Source organism: Poecilia reticulata, chromosome 7 (assembly GCF_904066995.2).
Source record: "Poecilia reticulata chromosome 7, P_reticulata-male-v2, whole genome shotgun sequence".
Taxonomy (NCBI): Eukaryota; Metazoa; Chordata; class Actinopteri; order Cyprinodontiformes; family Poeciliidae; genus Poecilia; species Poecilia reticulata.
Window position 1 is genome coordinate 20938447 of NC_088836.1, and position 27599 is coordinate 20966045.

The window sequence follows — 27599 nt, forward strand, 5'->3', positions numbered from 1 at the left end:
CTCACACTTTTCTATTTGTTAAAGGATATTTCAGTGTGGAATCCTGAAAAAAACCCACCTGTGATGTTTAAGAGGAGAAGTGCCTAATTACAATTGATTATTAATTATACAGTCTAGTTGTGCTACAGTAAGTATTAATGGTGATTCTTAAACTTTGAATGAGTGAATGAAGGAATAATCCTCCCAGTTGGTTTGAAGCAGAATTTTATGACATTACTAGCTTAGATTTGCCGCACAAATACACTGGCGGAGATTTGTACTGCACAAGATCAACGCATGGGCAGTTTGTGTGTTCGACAAGAAATACATCTTTTTGTGGGGGATACAGTAAAGATGTGGAAGCAAAGAGGTGGAACTCAGGTGTCCTGATCATGTGGCACTCTGTGCAGAAAAACAAAATATATAATTTTGAGCTCCCTCTATGTGAAACAGGGTGGTGGCAGTATCATCCTACGGGTTTGCTTTTCTTTAGTAGGATAGTAGGACAGGGAAGCTGATCAGAGTTGATAGTATGATGGAAGGAATTAAATGTACGGCAATCCTAGATGAAAACGTATTAGAAGCTATAAGAAGACTTTTCCAGAATTGTTCACCTACGACATTTTAATGCGTGCAGACTATGTAGGATATTTTATATATTTAAAGGGAATTAATTGCTGTCCAACATGATTGGTGTGATTCGACTTTTGTTTTGTAATTTATGAAAATCTTTCTTTTTTCAGACTTGTGAGCTTTATATGCAATGACACATTGTGCCTGTTCGTGTGGTGTCGTAAAATGAGTTTACTATTTGTTGCCTCAGCTTTTATAGTGGAATAGATGAAAGCTGTCGGTGTAATGAATGTCGGCTGTAAAAAGTAGGAAGGAATGTTCTGTCTCCATTTTTACAATAAACATCATTGTTTGAAGCAGACGTCTGAGAAACCAGTAACTGGTATGAGTTTTTCCACACCTGTTTTGTAAACTTGATGTACATATCTAACGTTCTATCTATGTCTAGTTATGTTCTGCATGTTTAAATTCTGTTTTTTTGTTTTTTTTTATGACATACTTTGCTAAATAAGCAGGACATTAAGACCAGGAGCAGAAACCTTCCAGCTAAATGTCTAAAACAAAAGCAATGTAAATTGCTTAGCACATAAACCAACATTTTTCTCTCCTAAGTTATGTATCTGTACAGAAACACCTTGAGCTATAAAACTGAGTGGGCAGATTCTTCTTTCCACCTGACCTCAGAGCTGTAGCGTTTGCTCCACAGATACACAGTAAATGTTTATAATGACCTATCACTTGTCAGGTGTCTGCATCCCATGCAGTCAGCCTCACCTTAAAACGCTGCTAACACTATTATTGCTGCTGTGAAACAATACTTGCTTATTTATAAATTCGGTACTTCCTAGCGTTGTCATGCTTCCGTATACACATGATTTTAGCATAAACATTTCTCACATTTCCATTGCAGCCTTGGATTCTACTGGGTTTATCAAAATGAGGTGCAAAATGCAATTATTTGGCTTTTCTAAATCTGTGACTGAATGAGAATGTCTTTGCTATTTTCTCTGATTTTCTGAGAGTGACTCAATGAACTTAACACATTTTAGTGCAAATAACTAGATTAATGAATAGCATCACATGCATTTGGAATACCTTCATTGATTGTTTTTGTAACCCTTCTGGGAGGGTAATGAAGTGAAATAAAAACAGCATATTTTAATAGGACATTGTTACCCATACAGGCAAAGTCTGACAAACGATAATTGTGTTTTTATATCTTCTGTCGTGTGACCAAAGGTTATTTATTAGCTGTAGAAAGGAGATGAGGATCTCATTAATCAGGCAGTAATCAGGATGCCTCTCTGTGTGACTCTACTGCCATCTACTGATACTGCAGTAATGACTGTTTTCTTCCTACATCAGAGCTTTTCCACTTAATATCTTGTATCAGATTGAAAGATCAGTCCTTAGAGATAAGAAAACGTTATTTCGGATAGACCTCCTCATCACTGAGGGCAAGTTTCCTCACCGTGTTGCAGCGTTCAAATTGATTTATTTTATTTTTTCACCAGGTGGCGCTGCTGGCATTTTAGATCGCAAGGAGCAGTTTGATGTCTGTATGATTTTAGGTTTTTTTTTGTGAACACATGGTAGTAATCTGGTCCATCGGTTGACATTATTCTTTGGATGTATTGGTTTGTTTGACATACTGCTGTCTTTGCTATGCTTTGTCAGAAAAGAATCAAAGTGAAACTGACAAGAATTTATCTTCAAAGCACAGACTTAGGTCAAAAAAAAAGAGTTAATTACTTAATAATGACAGGAGAATCTTTGAATAATTTTCAGGGTCCTTTCTTTTGCTTTGCCAGTTACGTTCCTGAAACTTAGCGGCTATTTTGCTGGAAATGTTATTGTATCAAACAGTTTACTTTCTTAAAGTTGACCCTAATATTAATGAGCTCTTTCCTGGAACTTCATACTTTGTAGAAATTGCAGAGAGTTTCCTAGTTACGCTCCTAAAACTTTACCAAAACATACTGGGTATTTTTCTGGAGATTTCCACCACTTTCCAAAGCTTACTGCTTTCTAAAACTTCTACAGAAGCTGCTGGTTGCCTTCCCAGAGTTCGTTCTGAAAATAAATACGATAAGGTACTTCCCTGGGATGTAATAACATAGATTTGACTTGACACTTAACTCTGAAAAGAAAAAAAAAACCTTACTTGTGACTTTAAAAAGTTGGATTGCTCCCACTTTCTGTCATTAGTTCAGTTAAACTTGAATTTAATGTCTTAAAAAAACTGTTTACAAATCAAATGATGGTTTTTCAGCTCAGGAACAGGCTAGGTCTTCGGTATAAAATACATTTTTCATACATACTTTACATTCCAGAGACTGTTGAAAAGCAGATACCAGGCAGCAATGGGAGAGTTTTTTTCTAAAATGGGGAAAAAAATCTAAGCAAGCAAAAAACCCTAAAAAGTAAACAAACAAGTGTGACTACTCCTGTCATTGCCTGCCTTAATATTTCACATTTGTCTCTTGGGTGAAGTGCGGGTGGTTTGGAGTCAGCTTCTGACTGAGAACACCCGGGGCCAGTGTTCCCAGTCTATCTAAACCCGCCTGCACCTCATACCAGCAGCTGTCCTTGCTGACCCCACTGTAGGCACTCCAGTATTGGCTTGGCTAAGTGTTCGTTCACTTTGGTTTTGTTTTACACTATTTTGACACTTGCATATTGACTTTTTCAAAAACATCTACACCAAACAAAAATGATTTATGTTAACTATATCGTAGGATCTACTTTAAATCTTACTGGTTGTTTCTTTTGCCTTAATTTAAGGTTATTAAGAAAAGAAAATTAGCTTCTGAAATAATGTCTCTCTTTTTGTCATCATGACCTAACGAGCCAGGTGGTGATACAAAAAAAATAAATAAACAACTTCGCACTCAAGAAAAATCCCAAAAGTATGAAACTGAAATGTGTATGAAGAACCAAAAGACGGTTCTGTGGAAACCATGTTAGGCTGGTCTCCACAGTTTGACGATATCATACTCTTCATTATTAATGAAGCAGCAAGTGATGTCCTCATTTTTCACAATAACTTTAAGTCTCCCGTTAAACAGAACTATCTCCTTTTATGACTATTATCATATACATGGCACTAGAACAGAGTCACCATCAAATTAGAAGCTGCATTTGCTGCCACAAAGTTTCAAGAAGAAACAAGCAATTGAAACCAGTCTGGAAGTTCATGGGGTTCATGGAGAGGCATCCATATCAATTCAAGGTTGAACAGCAATAAAACATAGGAGAAATGTTTAAGTTAATATTTTAACAAGCCAATGTACTCATAATTAATAGTCAAAAGAGATTATTGGATGCCACAGAGAGTATTTTATAAGAGTTCTTGTAATATTATCTGAAGTACATGCTCACTACCCTGACAGACATCCTCATTATTACGTTATTTATTATTGTGCTTCAGGCTTAATGGGAGACAAAGTGCTATATTTCTATAGAGCAGTGAGTCATATAACTGGGGATGCCCATATAATATGCAGCTGCCCACCGTTATTAAGGTCTCTTCAGTTCTAATTCCATCGCTAAAAAGCAGCGTGTCTAACCGCCTTCTGATGCCTTGAGGTACATAGTAAATGACTGATACATTTTTAATAAAGAGAAAAAGTTCCATCAGTAATGCCATTGATTAGAAATAATTAAACACCGGTCTACACTAAGAACTTGGCCAGAGGATTATTTCTTTTAACTATAAAAATTCCTAACACACTGACCTAACATGCGTTTTGAATCAAGGCTCTGGCTTGTATGGGTACATCTGACTGAAATCATCACTATTTTCTTCTATGATCTTATGACTAAAGTCACGAGTCGTGAGCAGGTGAAACTAGTAGTGCTTTAAGCTCGCAGATGCAAAGAAACCGGTGCAGAACCTTTTCTGGAACTTCAAGCATCCGCAGCTGAGTAAAGGTCAGCACACCTTATAGGTTTTCATCAGATTATATATTTTTCATCACATATGTGATGTTCAATTCTCCGTTCATTATTAATGAGTCTGGAGATGAATCAAGAGACCGACTGGACAGTCATGAGATTTTTATGCACTCTCCTCATGTCAAAGGCTTGATCAGCTTATTTGTAGACTCAAACATGACACGTTGTGTTTCTTCCAATAAAGTAAAAAAATAAATAAAAATAAATAAATATATATATATATATATATATTTTTTTTTTTACAGAAGGCAGTATATTTTTTGCAAATTGTATCCACCTTTTGCAACAATAAATGGACTTGTAAGGTGCTGGCACATTTGTGCTCTTTTATCAGCAAGTTAACAGCACACACAGCTGCTGTTTATCATAATGTGTCGTCTTTCCTCCGCAGAGCTGCTGTCAGCTGAACAGCAACATAAGCAGGCATAACTCTTCCAGTAAATGGAAGCGTGTTTGTTTTTCCTCAACATTTCTTCCTACGACATCCTATAGAGACTGTGGCAGTGCTGAACAAACACACCTGATATCATCTTAGGTGGGTGTTAATAATTTCACATATGTGTCTGCCATATCTCAAGATTTCTGGAAATAAGGCTTTTTAAGCCAATGATGAGAGCTGCCTGCAAGATGCCCATCAGCAAAAGTACAGGATATTTCTCTTGGAATAGTATGCATTTGCTTTACAACACGTTCAGTGAGACTTGTGAAACATCTGCAACTAGGGGTGAAATGTCACAACAGTAGCTTGTCTGTTCATTAGCAAAACATGCTGGATCTAATTACCCTGTCAGTGGGCGACTGACTCCTGTAAATGAATCAGCCGCCCACTGTTAGATGGTTGTTGGCCAGCTGATAGATGATTATTGCCTTCACTTTGCAATATCATCCACCTTCTAGTTATCAATTATGTGCTGTAACGACCAACAGCAAGGAAATGAGAGAAGACCAGCTAGCATTACTGCAGCACTGACAGGGAGCATGAATGTAGGTTTTGAGATATATTTAGAAAAAACCCACAGGTGTGTTTCTGTGGTTGGATGTATAAAGTACTGTTATACTACAGAGACAATACGCAAAGAAAAAAAAAAAAGAAAATCAGAAGAGGAAATTCATTTTTTCCCTGTTATAATATCCTCATTCATTGTTCTCAGGTCCCATGTGTTGCCATTAAGTTTCCGATTTTCTCCCAGTCTCAGATGCTTCCACCGCCCTCATTTCGTTTCTGTTTGGCCATGATTAATGTTAGGTGTTCTCTGGGTTCCAAGCACACAGTCCAGCACAATGAAATACATTTTTACAACTTTAAATATGAGGTTTTTCATATCTCTAAGAATTTACAAAATCAACAACACAAACAATTCCCTGGCTCTTGGTAGTTGGCAATTTTGAAATTCAATTCAATTAATGCAATTATTATGAAAATGAAATTAAAAAACAAAGATGTACAGCGGTGTGAAAAAGTATTTGCCCACTTACAAATGTGTGCAGTTTTCAAAAAATATATTTTTAAGGAAAAAAAAAAAATCAAACCATATGAGGAAAAATAAACTGCCTCATTGTTAAATTGAGGTTTTTTAAAATACTTTTTTTTAGAAAGACAAGTTAATTTTTATAAGCCATTGCCTGATCTATACAATCAATAAACAAAACAACAAAGAACCTGACAATATGACATAGGTTAGATGTTAAAAAGAAACGATGTTTTGATCTAAAGAAATTCAACAAGACACGAGAAGGCGATTCATTGCAACAAAACCTTTTCTAAGCCATTGGGGCTCCAGCAAACCCCAGTAATTGCCCTTATTCACAAAGGATAAACCATGGGAAAGTGGTGACCTTTTCAAGGAGTCGCTGGCCTACCTAAATTAATCCAGGATCGCATTGACAATTCAGCCACGTGGTCCTGAAAGATCCAGGTCAAGATATTTGCATTTTTCAGATTTCTGCATCAATGCATTTTGTTAGTATACAAGTTTTATGTTAAGCACTTTGAATCCCAGTTATTACTGCGTGCTTCATTAACAAGAACATGCCTTTGGTATTGAGATTACTCCAGAGATGCAGGAAGAGAGAGCCAAAGAGAGAAACATGGCCCAGTAAGGAATGCTGTATAGAGAAGCTGCCTGTTGTGGATTTTTTCACCGCAATGAGAGCAGGCAGCACTAAAATTTCAGCCATATCAAAAATCGCCAACCTTTAAAGCTCAATGTAGCAGGAATATATTTAAATACCACAAACATGTTCTAGTACATTTTGCCTACTAGCAAACAAATACCTTCTGAAAGTTAAATAAAATGTTCTTTTGTTTTTTCCATTACAGATTGAATATTGTCCAGCACGCCGACATCCTATAAATGCAAGGCAAGCCACAAAAGCTCACAAATGGAATGCTGTGTGGAAGAATGAAATGTGGTAACACACAGAACTGAGAAAATCTGAGACTTTAGAGGATTATAGAGCAAAACCCATTCAGGAGTTTAAGAGGAGGTTGACAAGGCCTGGACTGTGGATGAAGTTAGAGATTAAAGAGCTTACACAAAAGACACATCTATGAGACTCGTCTTGTGAAAAGCTACTTGTTAACCAAAGATAACAGAAGTATCCTACCTGGGCTGAGGAGAAAAGGCATTAGGTTCAGTCGTTCAAAGTCCTCTTGTCGGAACACATTTTTTTGGAAATCAAGGTTTCCGATCTGGGAGGCAGAGCGTAGGTGGACAGAATGCAAGTTTTGTAAGGACCAGGAAAACACTTCTTTAGTCCACCAGAAAATTTGAGGATACCCTTTAGTTTTTCTGTTTTTAGGCTTCATGAGCATGCTTTTTCATTTTCCAACAGGACATAGGATTTCCCCACTCACCAAAAAGCACAAATACCTGATTCAATAATATGCTTCATCGCAGAGCTCTGGCTGTTGGATTTACATTAGAAGTAAAATATCAAAATGAACAGGAATAAATACTTGAATTATGTGGGGATTGAATATTACTTTTAAATTATTGAAATAAGTTTAACATCCTATTGTACTGAACTGTAGCTGTATTTGACAGATCAATAAAAAAAATAAAATGTTTCTACTTCATACAAGTTTCTTAAATAAAGGAGACCATACAACGTAGGAGGTTTTACAAATAGTATTACATTTTATTAATATATTTTCATAAAACAAGTTTAAGACTGTATCAAAAACTCAGTAAAAACATTAGATTTTTTTAACCATTGTTCTAATGGTGATATGAACTGTACATAATTCACATATTGTCGTGGTTCCTTTGTCCCCCATCACATTGAGATAATGCTTTATTTTTATTTTTGTTTTAATGTGATGGGCACGTAAACAATCTTTTCTACCCTCACAAACTATAAAGTTATATATATTTTTTAAAATGACTGATCATAAATCTAGACATACAATTAAAAAATAAAAATGTCCCACTCGAGAGGGTGAGGGGGGCGGCGGCCCGCCAGTTCCCAACCGGGTTTACTGATAAAACATCAACATTATGGAGTCGTTTTATTTCACAGGCACACAAATATGTACATCCCCTTCTACCCCATGCCTCACCTGAACTGACAACAGGCACCGCACTAGTAGCGCAAACCCTTGTGTCAGAGCAGTGGTATTACAGTACTCTACACCCACCCGCCCCTCACAGATAAAAAAAAAATATAATAAAAAAAAACTGAATAAAAGACAATGGATCCACCTTATTGACACATATTCTGCCTGCTGTGAATCACAGCATTCCACAGGCCCCTTTGTTATTGTTGTAGCAACTCCATAAGAATTGCACTGTGTCCAGACATCACCTTGGCAACAGCAAGCCCAGTTATCTCACAGGCAGCTTTAGTGGCACACATTAAAGAGAGGAAAAATAAATCATGTTTAAGCTACATCTACAACAGGCATGATTACAGTTGCGTCCTTTGTGGTCAAGTACCAGAGGAATCTCAGTCATATGGCAAGTTCAAGGATCTAAAATTCTTGTACCTTCTTATCAGTCAAACACTCAACCATTTAAATTATACTAAAGACACATAGTGCAAGGTTTAACAAGAATTTGCATAAGTGCAAGGACTGCATGTTATTATCCAGAGGGAGCCAAGTAAAAGAACGGGGAAGATCAATATCTGATAAACAAATCAATTTATGTGTGAATAAAATGCAACATGCGTTCAATTTGCCATTTTGCTTTTCATCCCCTCAAGAAATAACAAGTGCAAAATCTTACTAAACCTAGCTGAAGGGCAGATAAGAATGATTTAGAACTCATAAAGATTAACATCGGGAGGGAGAGCCTCGAGTCTGCTGTCATGGTGACATCGCCACAAAAGGCCCAAAAGACCTCAGTCTTTCCTGCTGCTTTATTATTTTCTATACAATAGAAATAGAAGATCATTGAAGATAAAACTGGCTCTTCTTGGCAAAAAACAGACAAAAAAATAAGATGCAAGAAGTCAAAAGCAGATCTGAATTACAGGAAGGAAAAAGAAATACCAACTGTCCTCTATCCGTTTGTCCAGGGACAGTAGCAGAATGTTTTATTCATGATAGTCAGATATATGCTGTTGCTTGCTCTTCTATAAAGTCAAAGCCAGTTCATTGAACACAAGTAAATGTACTCCTGTTGTAGTTTCTGAGAAGCATCCCTAAATCGGACCAGCTTTTCAAACTGAAAGCTCAGATGTGTGCGTTAGGGAGGTACGTAGGGAGGTGGTGACCTGTAGGATGTCATGTTCTTGGGGCGTGAGCCTTTTCCCTCAATCGGAACGGTGAAAGGGGGTGGGGGCTGATAAGGTGGAGCATTGGGATCGTCATCCTGGTAGACTGAATACTCCTCCAGCAGATCCTGGTTGAGCAGGGTACTGTGGGGGCCGGCCATGTTGGGGTACTCAGGAGGAGGAAGAGGCGGTTTTTCCTCCTGCAGGATTAGAGGAATGCTGGAGGATGGTGGAGACTTGGAATCATCCAGTTCATCAGCAAATATTATGGGAACACCCTTCTTTATGAAGGTGGCCTGTTCTTCTATTGTCATTTTCCCTTTGCGCTTCTTGCGGTAGCAGACCATTGCAATGATCCCCGCTATAAGCAACAAGGCTGCCACCACAACAGCAGGGATCACTGTGTGGAGGTAAACATCATCACTACTTCTTTGACTTGTTCCAGGAGACGGTGTGACTGTAGGAAGGGGAGGCACTGGCACCTCTCCTGGTGGAATGAATGTGTAGCTCTGACATTTGTTGGTACCACGGACTGAGATGTTTATGGGTTTAAATTCAGGCTCCATGGCCTTGATGAAGGCTGGCGAAGGTGTTCCTTGGGAATCTGAGATTCTTTTGGTGAGAGCAGTTATCTGTTCTTTTGGACAAAAATTCTGCTGAATACTATTGTTGGTCCATTCAACCACAATGGATCCTTTAGTGATGCTCCTGAGTGTCACTGTGCTGGTATTTCGGTCCCCCAGGGCATAGGCCAGTTTTTTAGTCAAAAGAATCTTATTGTGAACATTTTCACTTAAAGTTTTGGGGTCACCGTGAAAACGAGCAGCAAACACCACTGAAGGTTTGTCATTGCTAGTCCAGCGGTTGACTTGGACCTCAAACGCATCCATGATGCTCTTCCCACCCTTATCGGTGGCCAGCATGAAGTATTCATGATTCCCTTCATGTTTCTCATCAGGAAGGCCGTACAATAGCTGGATGCTGCTGTTGAACTGGATCCAGGAGGTTTCACTCACGGCTTCTTTTGGGGTCTTCTTCAGAGTCAAACGCAACTTGTCAGTGGTACCATCTTCTCGATCATAAAACGCATCTGAAGCAATTTTGACCTCAAAGTACGTGCCAACCCATGCTGTAACTTGATCAATCGGGTTGCGGATTTCTGGGTTTTGATTCAAGTCTGTGGTCAGAGAAAGAGTAGTTGTGCGTATGGTTGTTTTAGGAGTGGTGGATTTTGGTTCACGGGGAGCAGGAGTGGACATTTTGGGTTTCTTGGGCTTCTTTGAAGTTTTTGGTTTTTTGCTGGCACCTGGTGGCGTTGGCGAAGCAGTGGGCCCTAAAATTGTCGGTCGAGTCATGGTAGGCATGATTGGAATGGTACTCGTAGTTCCCAACACTCTGGTAGGTTGAGGAGGTCCAAAGACAGGTGTATGAGCTATTTGATCTTTGACCCTCAATGTGGGCTTCACCGGTAAAGGTAAAGGGCCTCTGACAGGGGGAGTAGAGTTGTCTGTTGCTGAGGCAATAGCGGGTGAAGTTGGGGTAGGAACAACACGAGAAAGAGGCTCTTGGTTAACAGTGGGGGGAAGGAGGGATGGCACTGGAGTAGGAGTGTTGTACAACTGACGCCTGATGCGTTTCACTACATGGGGTTTTTTGTTGACAATATGCCAGCCAACCACTGGGTAACCCAACCTGGCTGACATTGTCCCATCTTTTGCCGAGGACTGCACACTACTGATGTCAGGAATGCTGGGCTGATCAAGCGCACATCCAACTTTCCATGACAGCAGGGCTCCATTCTCCACAACTTTCTTTGCATTTCCTGGTCCAGCCATGAAAGCAGACATGTCAAATAAGCGATTGTTTACAACAGGCACCACTCTCATGTGCTCCAGAGGCACATGAGAGAATTTCCTCATCAGTCCTAATAAGTTGACCCTCTGTTCAGCAACCATCTTTGTCAAATCAGCATCCAAGATGACAGTAAGGACCGTGACAGGCTCCTCTGAGCCACAGGTGAAAGGCTGCAGGCCACTGATATCAGACTGCAGAGTGAGTAGAGCCGGCTCAGTGTCAGCCCGTTCTTCTGGGTACACTTCAACTGTGAAGACTGTACTGGGATACACTTGGTTACTTGTCCCTTCAGTTATCAGCTCCCCTGACACCAAGATATGATATACACCTTTATCTTGCTCCAGAGCCAATCCTCTTAGAGTGCATCTCTCTTTGTCCCAGTACAGCCAGGAGGGTAAGGTCTCTCTTCCCATCTCAGTGAGCTTAGAGAAAAGAGAAAGACTATTAGCATTTTGTACAGCATGAGCAAATCTGATATAAGCTAGGTCTGAAATATAAAAGTCTCTAGTAACCATCATCTCACATTTAATAACATAGTAACAGTGTCAGTTTTATACAAAAAAATTACCCCTCGTACTGCAAATGTATCATTTATATTATTTTTAGGAAGACTTTACCTATCTTAACATGCGTACATATGTACTTTCCTTAAAATCTTCACAGAGGTTTTTTTCAAGAATCCACGATGGGTGTCACATTTTAAGAATTTAGAGAAGTCTTATATTGGGGATGGTCAAAGGAGAGAAAGTCTGAGCAAAATCTAATTATATTTGAAAGTGAGGCATAAAAGTTCCAGATTGACAACACTTTAACTTCGCATGTAGCATCTCAAGACAGATAGGATCTCATCCAGCAGGTATAAAATGTGCGTTGCTAGTTTTTTGTTGCAAGTACAGCATTTGGAAATTTTTTTTGCAGAGGATGAGAATATATTGTCATGTTTTGTTTGTGTCATGTGGCTCATCATTAATTCTCTGTGGTTTAGTTATCCCTTTACAGTCTTTTGTTAATTCGTGTAGCAAATGCTATGGGAGAGGTTACTGAAACTATGATTAACCAGGGCCATGGTTATCAATTTATATTTTTTTATTCTTTCCGGCTGCAACAATCATCAACCACAATTTGCTTACACTCTTGGAGTGTTAGTATGCAGTGTTTTATGTGGAACTTCTCTGATGTTTGTTCCCAAAACTACACCAGTTTTCTGAATCGATGTTTATTCATTGTTATACGGAGGGAAAAGTAAATGTAAGCAGAAAATCATCACAGCTAACATACAGGCTTGAAAACATCTGTCCATGTGTAAACTAATATGTGCACATTTATTATCTAGGCTTATATCCATATTGCTTTTCAACACAGTGAAACCACTACCGCATGGCAATACCCCTCCAAAAACACATACACTATGTCAACTTGATAATTTACATCATTAGTCAATAGTGGATCAGAAGGACTTGTATGTTAATAATATGTAGAGTGCATCTTTATTTGTCCCAGTAGATGTTCAAAATGATCAACATCTGTTTATACCAATGTAATGGATCTCTGACAAAAGTCAGATTAATGGTTTCATATGAAATGTATGGAATAAATTATCATAAATTAACCATTTAATTCTGTCCGTTTCATGCCGAGCCATTCGCCAATGATGGGGAACTCTGATAAACCACACTGAATTAAAATGAATGTAAAATTGAAATATGTAGGGCAAAAGGAACCCCATCATCTGCCACAATCGCACTCCTTTCATTCCTTTCAGTTTATCAAATCTTGCCAAAGATGAACAGGAAGCAGAGTGAGCCCCTATTCATAATAACTGTGTGAGTCATCGCTCATCATTTTGAGTTATTACGCTGTGACAGGATATCATTCTGTATCACCACTCAGGCCAATAATAATCTCATGTCACTCATAAGTCTGACTGGAACAAATTGCAATAGAGTCTGCCTCAATGAGCAGTGATACAGTGATCAAAAATGATGGGATAAATGCTATATAGAGCATTAAATGTTTTTTATAATGACAGAAAACTCTAGGCAATATGACAACTATAAGATAGAAGAGTACAAGAAAACATTATTTTTGACAAGCACACATTTAAAGAGACACATTTTATTACTTCCTTGAGCTATAATCCAATTGAACCATCAATTCAGCCTTCTGTAAAATTTTATAACTGTTTTATTTCCACCCAAGAATTGAAAAACTATTTTAGCTACATCTAAATTCATATCTGGTCAATCTTTAGGGATTCAGTTGCATCTTAAGTTTAAATATATACACAGATTAATCACAAACAGTGCTACATTTCACATAAAGTTTTGTTAATTTTGATAATTTTGGCTTAGAGTAGCGATTCACAACGTGGGCGGTACTGCCCCCCCAGGGGGCGTTCAGAGGACGGCAGGGGGCGCTGGCGGAAATTTTTACAAAAGGGGGGTGCCAAGATTACTCTGGGGGTTGTTTGGTCGAAGGTAAACTTTACACCTTAAATGCACAACAATGCCAGTTTAGACTTTGAGCAACTTGTTAAAACTGTATTGTGTAACATTAAAACATGCTTGGCTGCAATGGTATCGATGGCAGCTCTCCTTCTATTCAGTGTTTGTAGCTTAGCTTCTTTGCACAGCTTCGTTCTACTACTACTGGTAGCTTCACCGCATCAGTTCAGCGTTACACCGGCTGATGACGTTGCTGTGACAGAATACAGAAATTGTTTCCATTGTTTTAAAAGGTTTATGTCAGTCTGCCTTTTCCCCATTGATATGCTTCCCAACCGCCCTGCACCTTAGGGGGTAAAAAAAACAAAAAAAAAAACGAGGCACACATTGCGCAAAACTCTGAAACAGGAGAAGTGGCAAAACGGAGCGACGAAGTAGATGTGAATTATGGCATAAAAACAGAGAATCCGACACTGAACAGTGAAAAATCAACACATGATGTGAAACACATGACGATTAGGCGGCGCAGCAGGTGATGAGTGAAGATTACGGATGGCCAATAAACGCTAAAATAAATCTAGCAACAGGAAATAAACTAAAGTGGACATAGCAATAAACCAAGAGAGGATAATACTAATCAAAGGAAACTAAATGGAAATGAATGAAGAACAAAATGCAAGAATAAACTAAGAAACTAAAGTAAACAGAGGAATAAACTGGTATGGCAAGACCTTTCGAGCAATAATTAATACAAGGATAAATAGACACCATTTCCAGATAAAAGGTTAAATAATATTGTTGAAGTGCCATGGGTAAAATATATCTTACAGACCATAACAGTAAATAACTTATCACTTATTTATGTTTTTAATTAGATTTGATTTATTTATTTCTTCAATATTATTTTTCATGTCAGTTTTAATGTCATGAGGCTGGTGACTCCATGACACTTTCAATTTGACTCATTAGGATTTGATTAAGAACCAGATTTGTTCTTTGTAATTTCTGTCCAGTTGAACTATTAATCTATAATCAATATAAAGGTCTATATAAAGATATAATCCATGTTTCTGTCTCATATTTGTATGGCATTAAAAGGACCTGGAACTTTTGTTTTTTCACTGAAAGCTCTGGTTTGCACAATAAATGCCATGTGGGTGAAATTTTATGGATGATACCCTGATGTCCCATTCTCCTGAAAGCAGCACAGAGTTGCACCCCCAGAAACACTTAAGAGAATAAGAGCTATGATTATTAATGTAGTTACAGTTCTATCCATGTTTTAATGTTGCAGAGCTCAGTCGGTTTGCAAATAGATCAAAGTTTAAACTGGCATGTTGTTCATCTTTTATCTGGTCATTTTGTGGAATATTTAACAACTAGAAAATGGCAAAGAACAAGAATATTTTTTCCACTCTGATTGGCTGCTGTAAGGCCTCCTGATTTTAAGTTGAATGTCCATTCATTACATTTTTCGTAGACACTTGTGAAAATAATTTCTATTCACATGGCTTTTTTGTTCTCTGGGAAATTATTTTTGATGATAAATACAGAAACAAGCATAAAAATCAAAACATCTACAATAGTGATAGTAATAAAAAAATAGTCAATGCAAAGTAGCCTACAAATTCTTTGGTGGGTGGTGGTGAGGGACCTGGATAAAGGCTAGGGGGGCACTGGCCAGAAAAAGGTTGAGAAACACTGGCTTAGAGCTATTGAAAACCCAGAATTCAGTTTCACAGAAAGCCCTAATATGACCAAAAAAGTAATTGTTTGCCCATATAGTAGTGTGTTGCCCATATAAAGGTCAACACAATCATGTAAACAACAGTTGCACACAGGAGGTGTGGAAGCCAAGTCACTAAGGTCACAGCTAGAGATGATAGCTACTTATTGTGTTGTGTTTAGGCAACTTAATGGAAATTTGAGTGAAAGGAAAAACTGCACAAACAGGGATACCTGCAGTCTTGAGAGGTAAAGAAAATGTTAATAAATAGTTTGGGCACAACCGTGGCAGCAACCAGTACTTTAAGAGCCACAACACATGCGCTAGAAAGGTTGCATTCCTGGATTAAGCCACTCCAGATCCAGAAACAAAGTTTCAGAATCTGGAGGAAGAATGCAGAAGCACTAAAATCCAAGTGACTTCAAGCTCAGTGAAAATTCTCAGTCAGTAATGATTTGTAGAATTGTGTAATTTGTCAGAGCATGTGATGCTTCCCGCTTCGTAGTCAGCTGAGACTTCTGTTTTTTATTGGTTTAATGTTTTTTAAGATTTGGATTTTCATTACCTGTAAGCTTTAATCATTAAAAGAATATAATAAATTCAGTCAAATGTTTTTAATTGAATCTCACCCTTTTTCATAATGTTCAAATTTATTGAGCTACACCTGAATAACAGCTCTTGAAGATTACTTAAAAACAAAGATGCCCACTGCTATATTAAGTCACGTGATAATTTGCCAACATGTTAAGACATCTTGACTGAACGCTAGAATTTTTGAGATCATGGACTTTAGAGACGCCAAGATTTAGCTTTACGTACCTGGACGTTGCAGCTTGCATGGTCAGGTCCAGGAGGAACCTTCAATTGGAACACCTGGCCTACGATTGCTGAGGAATCCGGGATGTTTGTGTGGACTCCATTCCCCACAGAAGAATCTGGTATAGCTGTAGGGGGGCCTTCACCAACTGAGGATGCTGCAGCCTGGAGCTCAGACATCACAGAGGACTGCATAGAGGCCTCTAGTTCCACAGATATCATGTCCACCAGTGTTTCTTGCTGATCTGGCACGGCGCCATGAGCCAGAGTAGCCAGAAGCCATATTACAACAGGGAGAGTCCTGCATAAAGGAAACCTGCTCCTTCCCACATCCCTGTAGCTCATGTCTCCAAGTATATAGTGCATATCAAGAGGCCTTTGGGCTGCACAGCAGATGTCAGTGAACAACCGAGAAGGCCACATGCACTGAAGTCTCTTCAATGATATGCTTATGGGTCAGAATCCCTAGTGATTGGCTATGCTCACAAATGCAGCAGTTTCTCTTCCCTGTCCTCTGTGATCCATGAAGATATCTTTGACAGCCTGTCAGACGTCCATGTCAGCCCGCTGCAAGAGATATACACACAGAAAAACGGAAGAGTAAACATAAGGACGAAGCTGCATAGGCACATAAAGCCACCAGTGCAAAAACGCATGAGATTCATTGCTTACATGGCAATCACTTTATTTAAAATGGCAACATTTAGACTGAATCACATGATGATACACCAGGACATGATGCAATGTCATGTTCTCATTTTTCACAGCCTGACACCGTATCAGCATCTACAATTTTGTGACAATTATGCGTTTTTGTCAAGGAGAGCGTTGGTTCAAATGTACTTTGTTTCAAAACGCTAGAGACAACACTTATTAAACAAATACATTTCTCAGGGAAAGCTATTCACAACTGTTTCAGATTTCACATTTTACCAAAAGCCTGGCAGTAATGACCTTAGACGATAAGTGTTTTTGTTCCAGCATAAAGCACTGTATTGTTACATTGATTAAAGCTGAGAACAAGAATCTAGGTCAAAGGATTATTTTTGCAAATGCACCCCAATAACACCTCAGAGGAATTATTTGGAGCAAATGTAAAATAAACTTTATAGAAATGGTATAACTTGCCATCTATTCACTAAAACAAAAACAATGGGTCAGAACCCTTTGAGTCCATTAGCTGAGAAGTGCACCACGTCTGAGATTTTTTTCTTTCATCTCAGTTCCACTGTCTCTCAACCCCTTTCCCCATCATTTCTTCAATGCAGTCCAAAAGAGAAAACAATATTCATTTTACTGAAAAGATTTTCCAACAGTACAGAACATGTAGGCTGAGAAAACGATGCATGAATCACGCAGTTATTTGTGCTCCAAATGTAAAAAAAGAATATTAAAACATAACATTAAAACAGTCCATGCGCATAAACTGCCTTTAATTCAGACCAAATTATTTGAGTCAGGTGTGGGTATAAAAGTTGGACGATTAAGGCCCTGATAATTATTTTAACTCTATATTTATTTATCCAACAGAGTGACATGATTCATCTTTCTACAAAATAATTCAGAAAATCATCTTTATAGTCCCGCTTGCCCCACTTGGTGTCTCACGACCCCTACTTTGGAAACCACTGTTAGACCACTTATATATTTTACAACTTTATTTTGTAGTTCTTGTTACAGCAATTCTTCTTAGCTGCAGTCAAGGTTTTTTTCTTCTTCCTCTCTCCCCCACCCACTCAGTTAAAGTTTTAATTAGGCAAACCTCAGGCCTGGAATTAAAGTCTTGCTGCTCTGACCTTGCCAGCTTTAATCCTGTAGCACTCAAATGGGCAGAGGAGGGTCAGCCATTTGCCTAGAATCACAATGTCTGCCTTGGCACAACAGTGTGACATCAAGTGATGCAATTAATGTCTTTGCCTGCTCTAAAATCCTTTAAAGTACAAACCAAACTTTAGGCAAATTTGTGAATAATATTAAAAAAAAAAAAGATCAGCTGATCCTCATGAAAATTCAGTGCAACTTTGAACTTCATTCAGTTTTTGACTCCAAGATTTTGCACCGCTATGATTGTTTAAAAGAAGCTAAAACAAAACCCTCTCAAGTAGGTCAATAAGTTTAAACCACAAAAATAAAGCATTACATAAAATCTGGTTTTAGAAAAACATTTGTTTGTACATTAAAACCACAAAAGGCATGCACAATTGTAAACGATTATAGCCTAAAATTACCTTAAATTTAAAAAACTGGGAACAGAAAAAATATGCCTCCAAATAAAAAAGGACATAAATCCAATAAGATAGCAAAAACCAGACCGATTTTGCTGTTTTACTTACCTTTTTGTAATTTTATTATGTTTCCAAAACATAATTATCCCTCCATTATTCTCAACCACAGTCAACATCTCTGGCTGTTAATAGAAAACTTCATCAAGTAAGCAATGTTATCAAATCCAAGCAATACATAAACCTAGCAGCTCATCAAAGTGCATCTAACACAGATGCATGGACTTTCCATAAACGGAAGGCATACCAAAAAAACAAAACAATTCAGAGGAAGCCATTTTCTACCATTTGCCATCTATTCACTAAAACAAAAAGAACAATGAGTCACAACTCTTCCAGCCCATTAACCAAGCCGAGACATGCACCTCATCTGACATTCCCCCCCCTTTCATCTCAGACAGTTCATCGTCTCACCCCCTCTACTTCCCCAGCATTTCAACTCAGTCCAAAAAAGAAAACAGTATTCACTTTATTGAAAGATTGTGAAAGAAATTTAAGTGACTGATTCTTTAACAGCGCAGAACATTTAGGCTGGGGAAAAAAAAACAAAAAAAAAAACAACCGTTATATGATGCATGAATTGTGCAGTCGTTTGTGGTCTAAATGTAAAACAAGTATTAACACGAAAATGGGCCGGGTGCCTAAGCTGCCTTTAACACAGAGAAAACGCAACAGATGACCTCAGGTTGTTGCCACACATGTCGAGGAAGGAAGTGGAGGGGAAATACATCTGAGCTCATTTTAACATGAATCTAAGCAGTATTTATCAAAAACAAACAAAATAAAAAAATTTAAAGGTTAGGAGGTGTTTATGAGGATTAATTTAAAGCTGAAAACAGTTACTGGATTTATAGGTGAGGTTGCAAATTAGTGTTGATTCTGACTGCCACTGTTTGGTATTAAACAATGTTGCCTCTAAACCCTCACAGTCTCCTTTGACATTCAGCTTGATCTATTCAGACTACCTTAACACTCAAAGAGTTCTTGGGAACTAATAAAAAAACAAAACAATCATAAACGCCACATTAAATTAAGCTTCCAGAAACAACAAAGCATCCGAGTGAAACCTTGTCATTACATGAGGTTAGGGCTGGACAATATGGCTGAAAAACTTATCACTATATAAATGTGTCATATCAGTCAATGTTGATCCCTATTGATCAGTTTTTCTTGTTTTAAATATCTGAAAACCTGCCACACTGTTGCTGCTGTTATTATTTTTAAGCAGTTATGAGGCATGGTGTCAAAAACTGCCACTGCGCAAGTTACTCAACAGGGTATCGCTAGGTAACCAAAGAGTTGATGCCACCAATCTTGCTTAGTTGGCGGCGAGTTTGAGTAGCTAAAGTTTATTTATTGCAGCAATTTCATCTTACAATAAAAATGGATTATTGTGATAAAATGACATTTCTGATTCCATCCAGCTGTTTCCTTAAAGAGTAGTAGAAGAATGTAATCATTAGGCATTGGCTAGTTTTCCGGTATTAGGTAAGAACATGTAACTTTCTCTTTACCAGAGAAAAAGCTACAGGCTATGTGGCGTTTTCCACAGCTGACTGGAGTAGAAAGTGGCCCCATTCCCACGTGTTGCTGTTCACTGCCAGTCAGCTGGCTGAAGAAAGACCCAAAAGATTTTTTCTCACTTAAACAAAAGGCAAATTATTCTGTTTGGACATATTTCCAGTCCAGGAAACACAAGATAGTCATTATTTAGAAGTAGAGGAGTCAATATCAATTATATATATATATAAATAAAAAACAGTATTATAAAAACATGACTTATATTCCAATAGTCAAAATATATTATATTAGCAAAATTGTTTTTCACCATAAAAAAAACATGTTTACATTCTTGTTTTAAATTTTTGTGATATTGTAAAATACTGTAAAAAAAGCATTTTTCTTTTGAACACATGGTTGTCAAACGGTGAGCTTCTCATGACAGCCATGCCTAGTAAACAATTATGCAAAAATGTGTGCCTCTGGTTAAATGACGTCAAGTACAAACCACCGCAGTGAGGAAATGGCTTCATGCAAGTCTTTACAATACTTTTAGGAAATTACTCATTTAATGAGATTTCTACTCTACAAGCAACAAGTTTGTTGAGTCTATGCTAAGGCACAACACTGGTTGTTAATTTTAGAACCATGTTATCTCAAATTCGTGTTGTTTTTTTTTATGTTAAGCCTTTATACTGTATGTTCGGTAAACTGCGCAAAGATTAAGACCTTAGTGTGGGTGATTTGCACCCGGAGGCCTTTACTACTGGGGGCACAAAAGCGTTTTACAACCATCCGTGCACTCTGTGGTTCAACAGTAGTTAAAACTCGAAAACCATCAAAAATAATTAGGCCTCCGATGCACAGTGGCACTCAGGGCCAATTGAATTGACGTAGCACATGCAGCAGCCTCTAGATAGAGCATGAGCTGAATAACAAACATATCCACGAGACAAGGTTGCTTTGCAGTTGGATGTTTCCCTTGTGTTGCCCTCTACTCTGTTCAACAAAGTAATGAAATATGTGGGGAGAAAACAGAACAAACAAAAAAAAAATGTCTTTGCTGACTCAAAACAGAACTTGGCATGGCGATTCCAGAGCAACTCCCTTTACACCGACTACAGTACACTTATAAATCTCAGTGCTGTACGTCAACAAATTCTGTTGGATATTTACAGGAGTTCAGACACCACTCTAAATCCATCATCAGAAAATTAGCCATTACTGTAGGGCCCCATATGTTTAGTGGAGTATGTTTAGTGGAGTTTGCTGCATCTTCTCTGCCATGCACAAATTATAATCTTTTTCATGTTACAAGCCACAAATGTTTAACCAAAGCAGTAACTAACCATATATTTATACCAGTAAGCAAAAATGAATTCAAAGACAACTCAACAGCTCTTCTAGGCTAAAAGCCCTGGGGGCCTCTTTACCTAAATGCCTGGTATAAATGCCCAGAATTTTTTTATTAGTGAAATCAGCATTTAAGAAGTGGCAAAAAGTAATGCCAATATAAATAAGTAACGAAGGTACAAAGTTGTGTATACCCATATCAAGGTATACAAAAAGATTTAAAAAATGATTTGAAACAGCTAAAATATGCCATCATACACTCAATGGGATGTCAAAATCTCCAGTTGTGTTGAGTTTAAAGTTAAATGCTGCCTTTCTCCTTCCCCACAAATCACTGCCCGCTGCAGATTACTGAATTAAGAAATGTTACTCCACTTTTCTCCTCCAGAAAAAGGTATTTTCAAATGTGAAAAATTTTTTTTAATTCCAACAATACCAAAAAAAAACAACTATAGTCAAAGTGCAAGCAGCATGCAATTGTTTATTCTGAATTTTTGCTAGTAGACAAGCAAACTAATTAAAAAACCAATCATAAACTGAATTGCTATAATGGCAATAACCAATAAGTTCCGGAGGGGCAAAAACAATTGTTGCTTTTGTGTTTTGTTTGGTGGAGTATATCTGAGACAATGTAGTCCGCTCTATACCAACATACATTTGATCGATTGGATTGACTACAATCGCCCTCGAGAAACAACATGATGTGCATTTATGGTAAGAGTGGCAAAGCTCACATCACTCCAATGAAGTGAAAAAAGGGTGATGTTGATTCTAATCAATATAATTAATTACAATATTGAGCAAAAAATATTGCAGTTACACATTTTCCTGGTATTGTACAGGTGTAGTAAATTTAGTGAATGACACTTTAGAACCACGGTTCTCATCTCATATTGACCTTTATTAGTACAGGGGATTGATAATAGGTGCAATCCTGTCAGCTACACTGCAGATGACATTTGTACATCAATCACTTGACAGGTGATTTCATCACTGGCTCAGCAATAACCTCCCACCACCACCCCAAAAGCAGATTCAACTTGGTCTTGTGGTTTTCAGTTTCACAGTCATATATTCTACAACATAACATTTCGGCTGATATTAAAAAAGGGACAGCTATAAGTAAATTTGTCAAGATAATAAAATTTGACAAACTTGACACTAAGAAAAACACTCCATATCATCTTGGATACACAGCAATAACTTTTTCAAGGCACAGAGTGTTTTTTTTCTAGTCAAGAGGAAGAAAAACATTTGAAATAGAACAAGTAAGCATTTAACTTCTTTAATTAGAGTAAAACCAAAAAGTAGGGGACAATTGAGTTCTTGATTAGAAGTGCCACTTCCCAGCCTGGTAAAACAATAGATCACACTACAAGTTTTAATATCCTAGTAAGAATGTAACTGGTTAACTTACACAATTATTGCCTTTTATCATAATTGTTCATCTTCAGTGTGCCACCGTCTTCTTCCATTTCTATGCAAATTTGCTGTTGATGCAAAAGGAACAAAAAGGCTTGCTCTATACTAGAAACTCTGTTTCAAAAGAAAAATTGGTCAGGCACATGCAAATCAATTATTACTGTAAAACACAGCTCTGTTCCATGTGGATGTATTCAGCAACAACTCTATGCTGTTTTTTATGTTGCTGGCAATTTTGCATAATAGCATTTCCTTTAGTGATCATCGGCAGGTGCCTACCTTTTCCTGCTTTGTCAGATTCAGTCTGGCTCCACCATAACCTGTGTAACCATGTACATTGGCCTCCATAGCCTTTGTAACTAAGGAGGAGTGAATGGGTTTGCACCGGTTTATTTCGTTGCTTCACTATTTAGTAGCCAACGACTGATTAACATTTCCCTGCGTTGATTTGTAATGCGATACAATAGAGCCCTGTATGGTGCACATCTTCCCACCTGGGAAGCACATCTTGACAGGAAAGTTTACACAGACAAAACACAGTCACCGTGTCCTTCTCGCTGATATTCTAACAGATAGCATTATCCATTTGTTGCAGATGCCGGAGCTTTTAGATGCTGTCAAACGATGGCATTGCAGCATTAGTGAAACTAGCATGTTCAGCATTAGAATCTCAAAGGGAAAGACTTCAAAAAGTTTTGCAGGTTTTTTTCTTCCCCCCTCTCAATTTACACGTCATGCTAGCAGAGTTTAAGACTTTCTGCAGCAGCTCATTGTTTTGGTCAGGTGAGCAACTGCATCGAGGAAAGGTTGCTGCTAGAAGTGCTACAATTTGGGCAAATGTGAATGGGTCAGTTCATATCAATTTTGACATTTGAAATCTTTGAATAGGCAATTTTACTAATGTAGATCATCTTAAAAAAATAGTTTGACAACCCTAGTTACAAGTAGTCAAATTAAGACTTGTACTAACCACTGTAAAAAGGCATCAAAGATCCTTTGAACATCTATTCAAAAGTAGCTAGTCAACTTAATCAGTAACCTACACACTAGATTTAGGGATGATCTACAACTTCTTTTAACAACTGTTTTAACTAATAGCCCCTTTCAAAATGTTGCTGATAAATGACAAAAAGCAGCACTAAAGAAGCAAAAGGCGACCTCAAAAAGTCTTCAAACGACTTGCAAAACTCTCAATTTACTCAACAAGAATATGTACATTAACGGAGATATTTAGATAAAGACTAATATAGATAATGTACAAAAAGTTACAGCAAAAACCATTAAAAACTTTACACATAACTGGCTGATTCAAACAGTCTCAACAAGAACAGATGTTGCATTAGATTTCTTGTGTCTTATAGGGACTGAGTGGGAGGCCTTTTTATAAGTCTGTGTGGCCGCTGGCTCATAATCCTTTCGTGTCAATTATAAATCCAACTAATCAATCCTTCCAACATCAGCAGCGACACTGTTCCTGCGATTAGAGGCTGGAGGGGGGGAAAAAAATCTAGTTTAGAAGGCATACGAAAAGGCAAACACTGTGACTATTAACATGATTAAGTGTTGCAGAATAGCAGTTTTGTGTTGCAATTTCAAACTGCAGGTAATGTGATAAAGCTAGCGTTAGCTCAGTACTAGGCATTAGCTCCTGGGCCCCGCTTCAAGTGGACTCGGTGGAGGAGGCCTTTGGAAATCGCAACGCCGCCTACGACGTTCAACCTTGATAAATCATTCCTCAGTATATACCAGGGAAACTCTCGATAAGTCGGGCCAACTTCTCTGTAAAACTGCGGAAAGATGTAAATTGGCTAATTTAGTAAGCGGCTAGATGAGTTATCCCACGTCCTTCCGTCTTGGGCGCAGAGATGCACCTGTTTTATTCTAGGCGGAAACGAGCAGCGACTTGCTGCTGGGGCATTCGCCTCAGAAACACAAAGCTGTGTCAAAAACACCGCAGCTCCCTTTATCCAGGTCAGGCTGCATTGCTGAATCAGGTTTTAACAAAAGCTTCACTGAAAGCAGCAACCTGAACAAGGCAGAGTTATTGTGAGTCAGCTCACTTTCAAACACCAAAGTGGGATAAGGAGCGGACTGGGCAGAGATTTAACTACAGAGGGGGGGGGGCTAACTAACAGGCTAACGCAAACAGAATATATCCATCACAAACGCAGCCTTTTGCACGTCCTGTCAGCCACCTGGAGTCCCCGCTAATCCTGCACATGAGTCCGGTGTGCACACAGAAGGAAGACGAAATCCTATTCAAAAGTATAACACAAGAGCAACAGAGTCTATATTTCAAACTGACCTTGTTAGCGAGCTAACGTTAGCTAACTCGCGGCGTAATGTCTCCTCTTCTACCCGGAGAGAGCCGCGAAGTCTTCCCAAATGCCATCAACTACGGGCTGTTCCCCTCAGCGACGCAGGCAGCTATCATTAAGCCCGTAGAGAAACCCGTTCAAGAAGAGAAATACGTCCATCTGGTTAGATTAAGCCCACAGATAATTTTTATCTGTATATAGTGGTGTTGACGGTAGATTCCCTCCCTCCGCCGCCGCCGCGCTCCTTCTCTCTGTTCGCTTCACATACAGGTCTACAGGTTGAGGCCAGTCCTGTTAGCAGCCTGACTCCGCCTTCTTTTTATCCGAGCAGGAGCAGGTGAAAACATCACAACTGGAAGCATTCACCTCGTAATTATACTGTACTATGCTTAATTATGGTGCTAGAGCGTCATTGTGTATGTGTTTTTTTGTTTTTTGTTTTATATTTCCACCTTGAGTGACCTAAAAACCTAATCCAAGTATGCTCCTTTGTCTGCAGAGCTCCTCCCAGGAAACCTTGACAAATCCAGGCAGGTAAACTATAGAAAGAATGTGTACAAGCATGCAGTCTATTTGCATGTGTATGTAAGAATGCGTATGTACATGCAGTCTAGTTGCAGCCCTTTCCCTCCTCCTTCATACTTGCTGCATATTTATATTCAAAACAGTCAGAGCCAGCCCAAGACTTTATGGGGCCCTTGACAAAATTTGATTTTGTGGCTCACTTAGATTAACTTCTTGTCAACCAGCTTCTAGAGTCAAACCAATCCTTCTTATTTCATTGACCATGTGGTTTCTGTTTTGTACATGTTCTTACCACTGCTTGTTTTACAGTTTGCAACCAAGATGCACCAAGATATTGGAGATCTTCTATAAGTCTGCTGAGTGTCATCTCTTTTGCCATCACCTGTTGGGGTAGCAGCATCAGAACCAAGCCTAAAAACACCCACCAACCTGATAAAGAAGGATAATTTTCTTCTGGGGACTACTGTGGAACCTCTGGAGATCATGGTGCGAGTAGAATTTTATTCAAAATCAAGAAAATTATGAACAACCCTCACCTTCCTCTTCATGAGACTGTTACAGAAAAACGGAATCAGTCAGAGGACTCTTCAAATTTGTTGTATTACAGGCTGCTACTTGAGAACTTCCTGCCCACAGCCGTCAACATCTACAATAACTCTTTAATTAAATGAGTTACAACATTTCATTTCCCTTTGACATCAATAAAATAATTTTGAATTGAACTGAATTTGAATATTTTACCCAAGGATACACTGACTTGTGACAGGAGGAAGCTGGAATCAAACATTCTGATTGCAAAACTACCACTGAGCCACAGTTTATTACTTCAGTGTATTGTTAACCCAGGCAATTGCATCAAGTGACTGACTTGCAGCCTTTAGTCCTCCTGGATGAGCATGTGGCAAAAGAGGACAGTTGATTGTGATGAATCATTAACTTTGCAACGACCCTCCAGCTTAGCATGCATGTAGAGACAGCAAAAAGGAAAACCATCCTTTAACAAGAAGAAACCTCCAGCAGAATCTGGCTCAGTGTGAGTATCCATCTGCAAAGCATAAAGATATACATAAAAAAGAAACACAGAAGCATTGATCCATGAATACATTCAATATTAAAGAAAGAGTAAACAGTTAGGGCTGCACAGTGGCGCAGTTGGTAGAGCTGTTGCCTTGCAGCAAGAAGGTTCTGGGTTCAATTCCCAGCCCCAGTCTTTCTGCATGGAGTTTGCATGTTCTCCCTGTGCATGCGTGGGTTCTCTCCGGGTACTCCGGCTTCCTCCCACAGTCTAAAAACATGACTGTTAGGTTAATTGGCCTTTCCAAATTGCCCCTAGTTGTGAGTGTGTGTGTGTGCATGGTTGTTTGTCCTGTGTGTCTCTGTGTTGCCCTGCAACAGACTGGCGACCTGTCCAGGGTGTACCCCGCCTCTCGCCTGGCACGCCAGCTGGAGATGGGCACCAGCAACCCTCCCGACCCCACTGAGGGACAAGGGTGCAGGAAAATGGATGGATGGATGGAGTAAAAAGTTAATGGTTGTTGTGGGTGAGATCTGCAACTGCTTTCTGGCTTCAATCACATGAATGCTGCCTAAAATGGACATTTTATTTTGTATTTTTTCAAAGTTTAAATAATTTCAGATGACAACAGAAAGTAAATATATCAGTACCATACTGCTTATTTTCTAGTTTTAGATAATTTACCTACTAATATGTCAACCAAATAATTAAATTGCTATTATTTTAAAAAGCCTTTGTGTATTGCTTTATTTATTTTATTTATTTATTTTTTTTAAAGCGACCAAACAAAGATGCAAAACAATACCTAATTAGCCTGAAGTTTTCTTTGGGTAATCAGAAATTATATCATAAGTTGAGGGCTTAACTATAATGTTTCATTTGAAAACATTAATGGTGAACATGTTTTTGTTTTGAAAAGTGATATTTTCTGTTCCTGTTTTAACAAAACGGAAAAACGGTGTTGTCTATATTGAATCATTGTGAACATTCTTTTGTTTTGTTAAAAGATTAACCGAAAATCTACCCTGTAAGTCACTATTCTGTTTTGAGATGATCAAAAACAGGAACTGCAACTCAGACCTCAGACAGTATCAGCAAAAAAAAAGCTGATTGATT

At 38.4% G+C, this 27599-nt stretch overlaps 1 protein-coding gene and 1 long non-coding RNA gene across 2 annotated transcripts; one reads left to right on the plus strand and one right to left on the minus strand.

The window, feature by feature from the left end:
* Positions 1 to 4745: 4745 nt before the first annotated feature.
* Positions 4746 to 27178, plus strand: LOC145552254 (uncharacterized). The gene is made up of 3 exons (XR_014088233.1): positions 4746 to 6921; positions 25443 to 25477; positions 25778 to 27178. It is a non-coding gene; the product is annotated as an uncharacterized LOC145552254 (long non-coding RNA).
* LOC103467509 (dystroglycan 1-like) lies at positions 7626 to 25233 on the minus strand. Its single transcript, XM_008413950.3, has 3 exons — positions 24931 to 25233; positions 16072 to 16635; positions 7626 to 11504 (listed from the first exon to the last, which is right to left on the minus strand). The coding sequence occupies exons 2-3, from the start codon at positions 16489 to 16491 to the stop codon at positions 9201 to 9203; spliced, it is 2724 nt and encodes a 907-aa protein (XP_008412172.2). The 5' UTR covers positions 16492 to 16635; positions 24931 to 25233; the 3' UTR covers positions 7626 to 9200.
* Positions 27179 to 27599: the final 421 nt, after the last annotated feature.

Coding starts and splice junctions, on each gene's coding strand:
- LOC103467509 (XM_008413950.3), bottom strand. CDS start 16,491: ATGTGGCCTTCTCGGTTGTTCACTGACATCTGCTGTGCAGCCCAAAGG. Junction 11,505..16,071: donor ATGCAAGCTGCAACGTCCAG/GTACGTAAAGCT, acceptor CTTTTCTCTAAG/CTCACTGAGATGGGAAGAGA.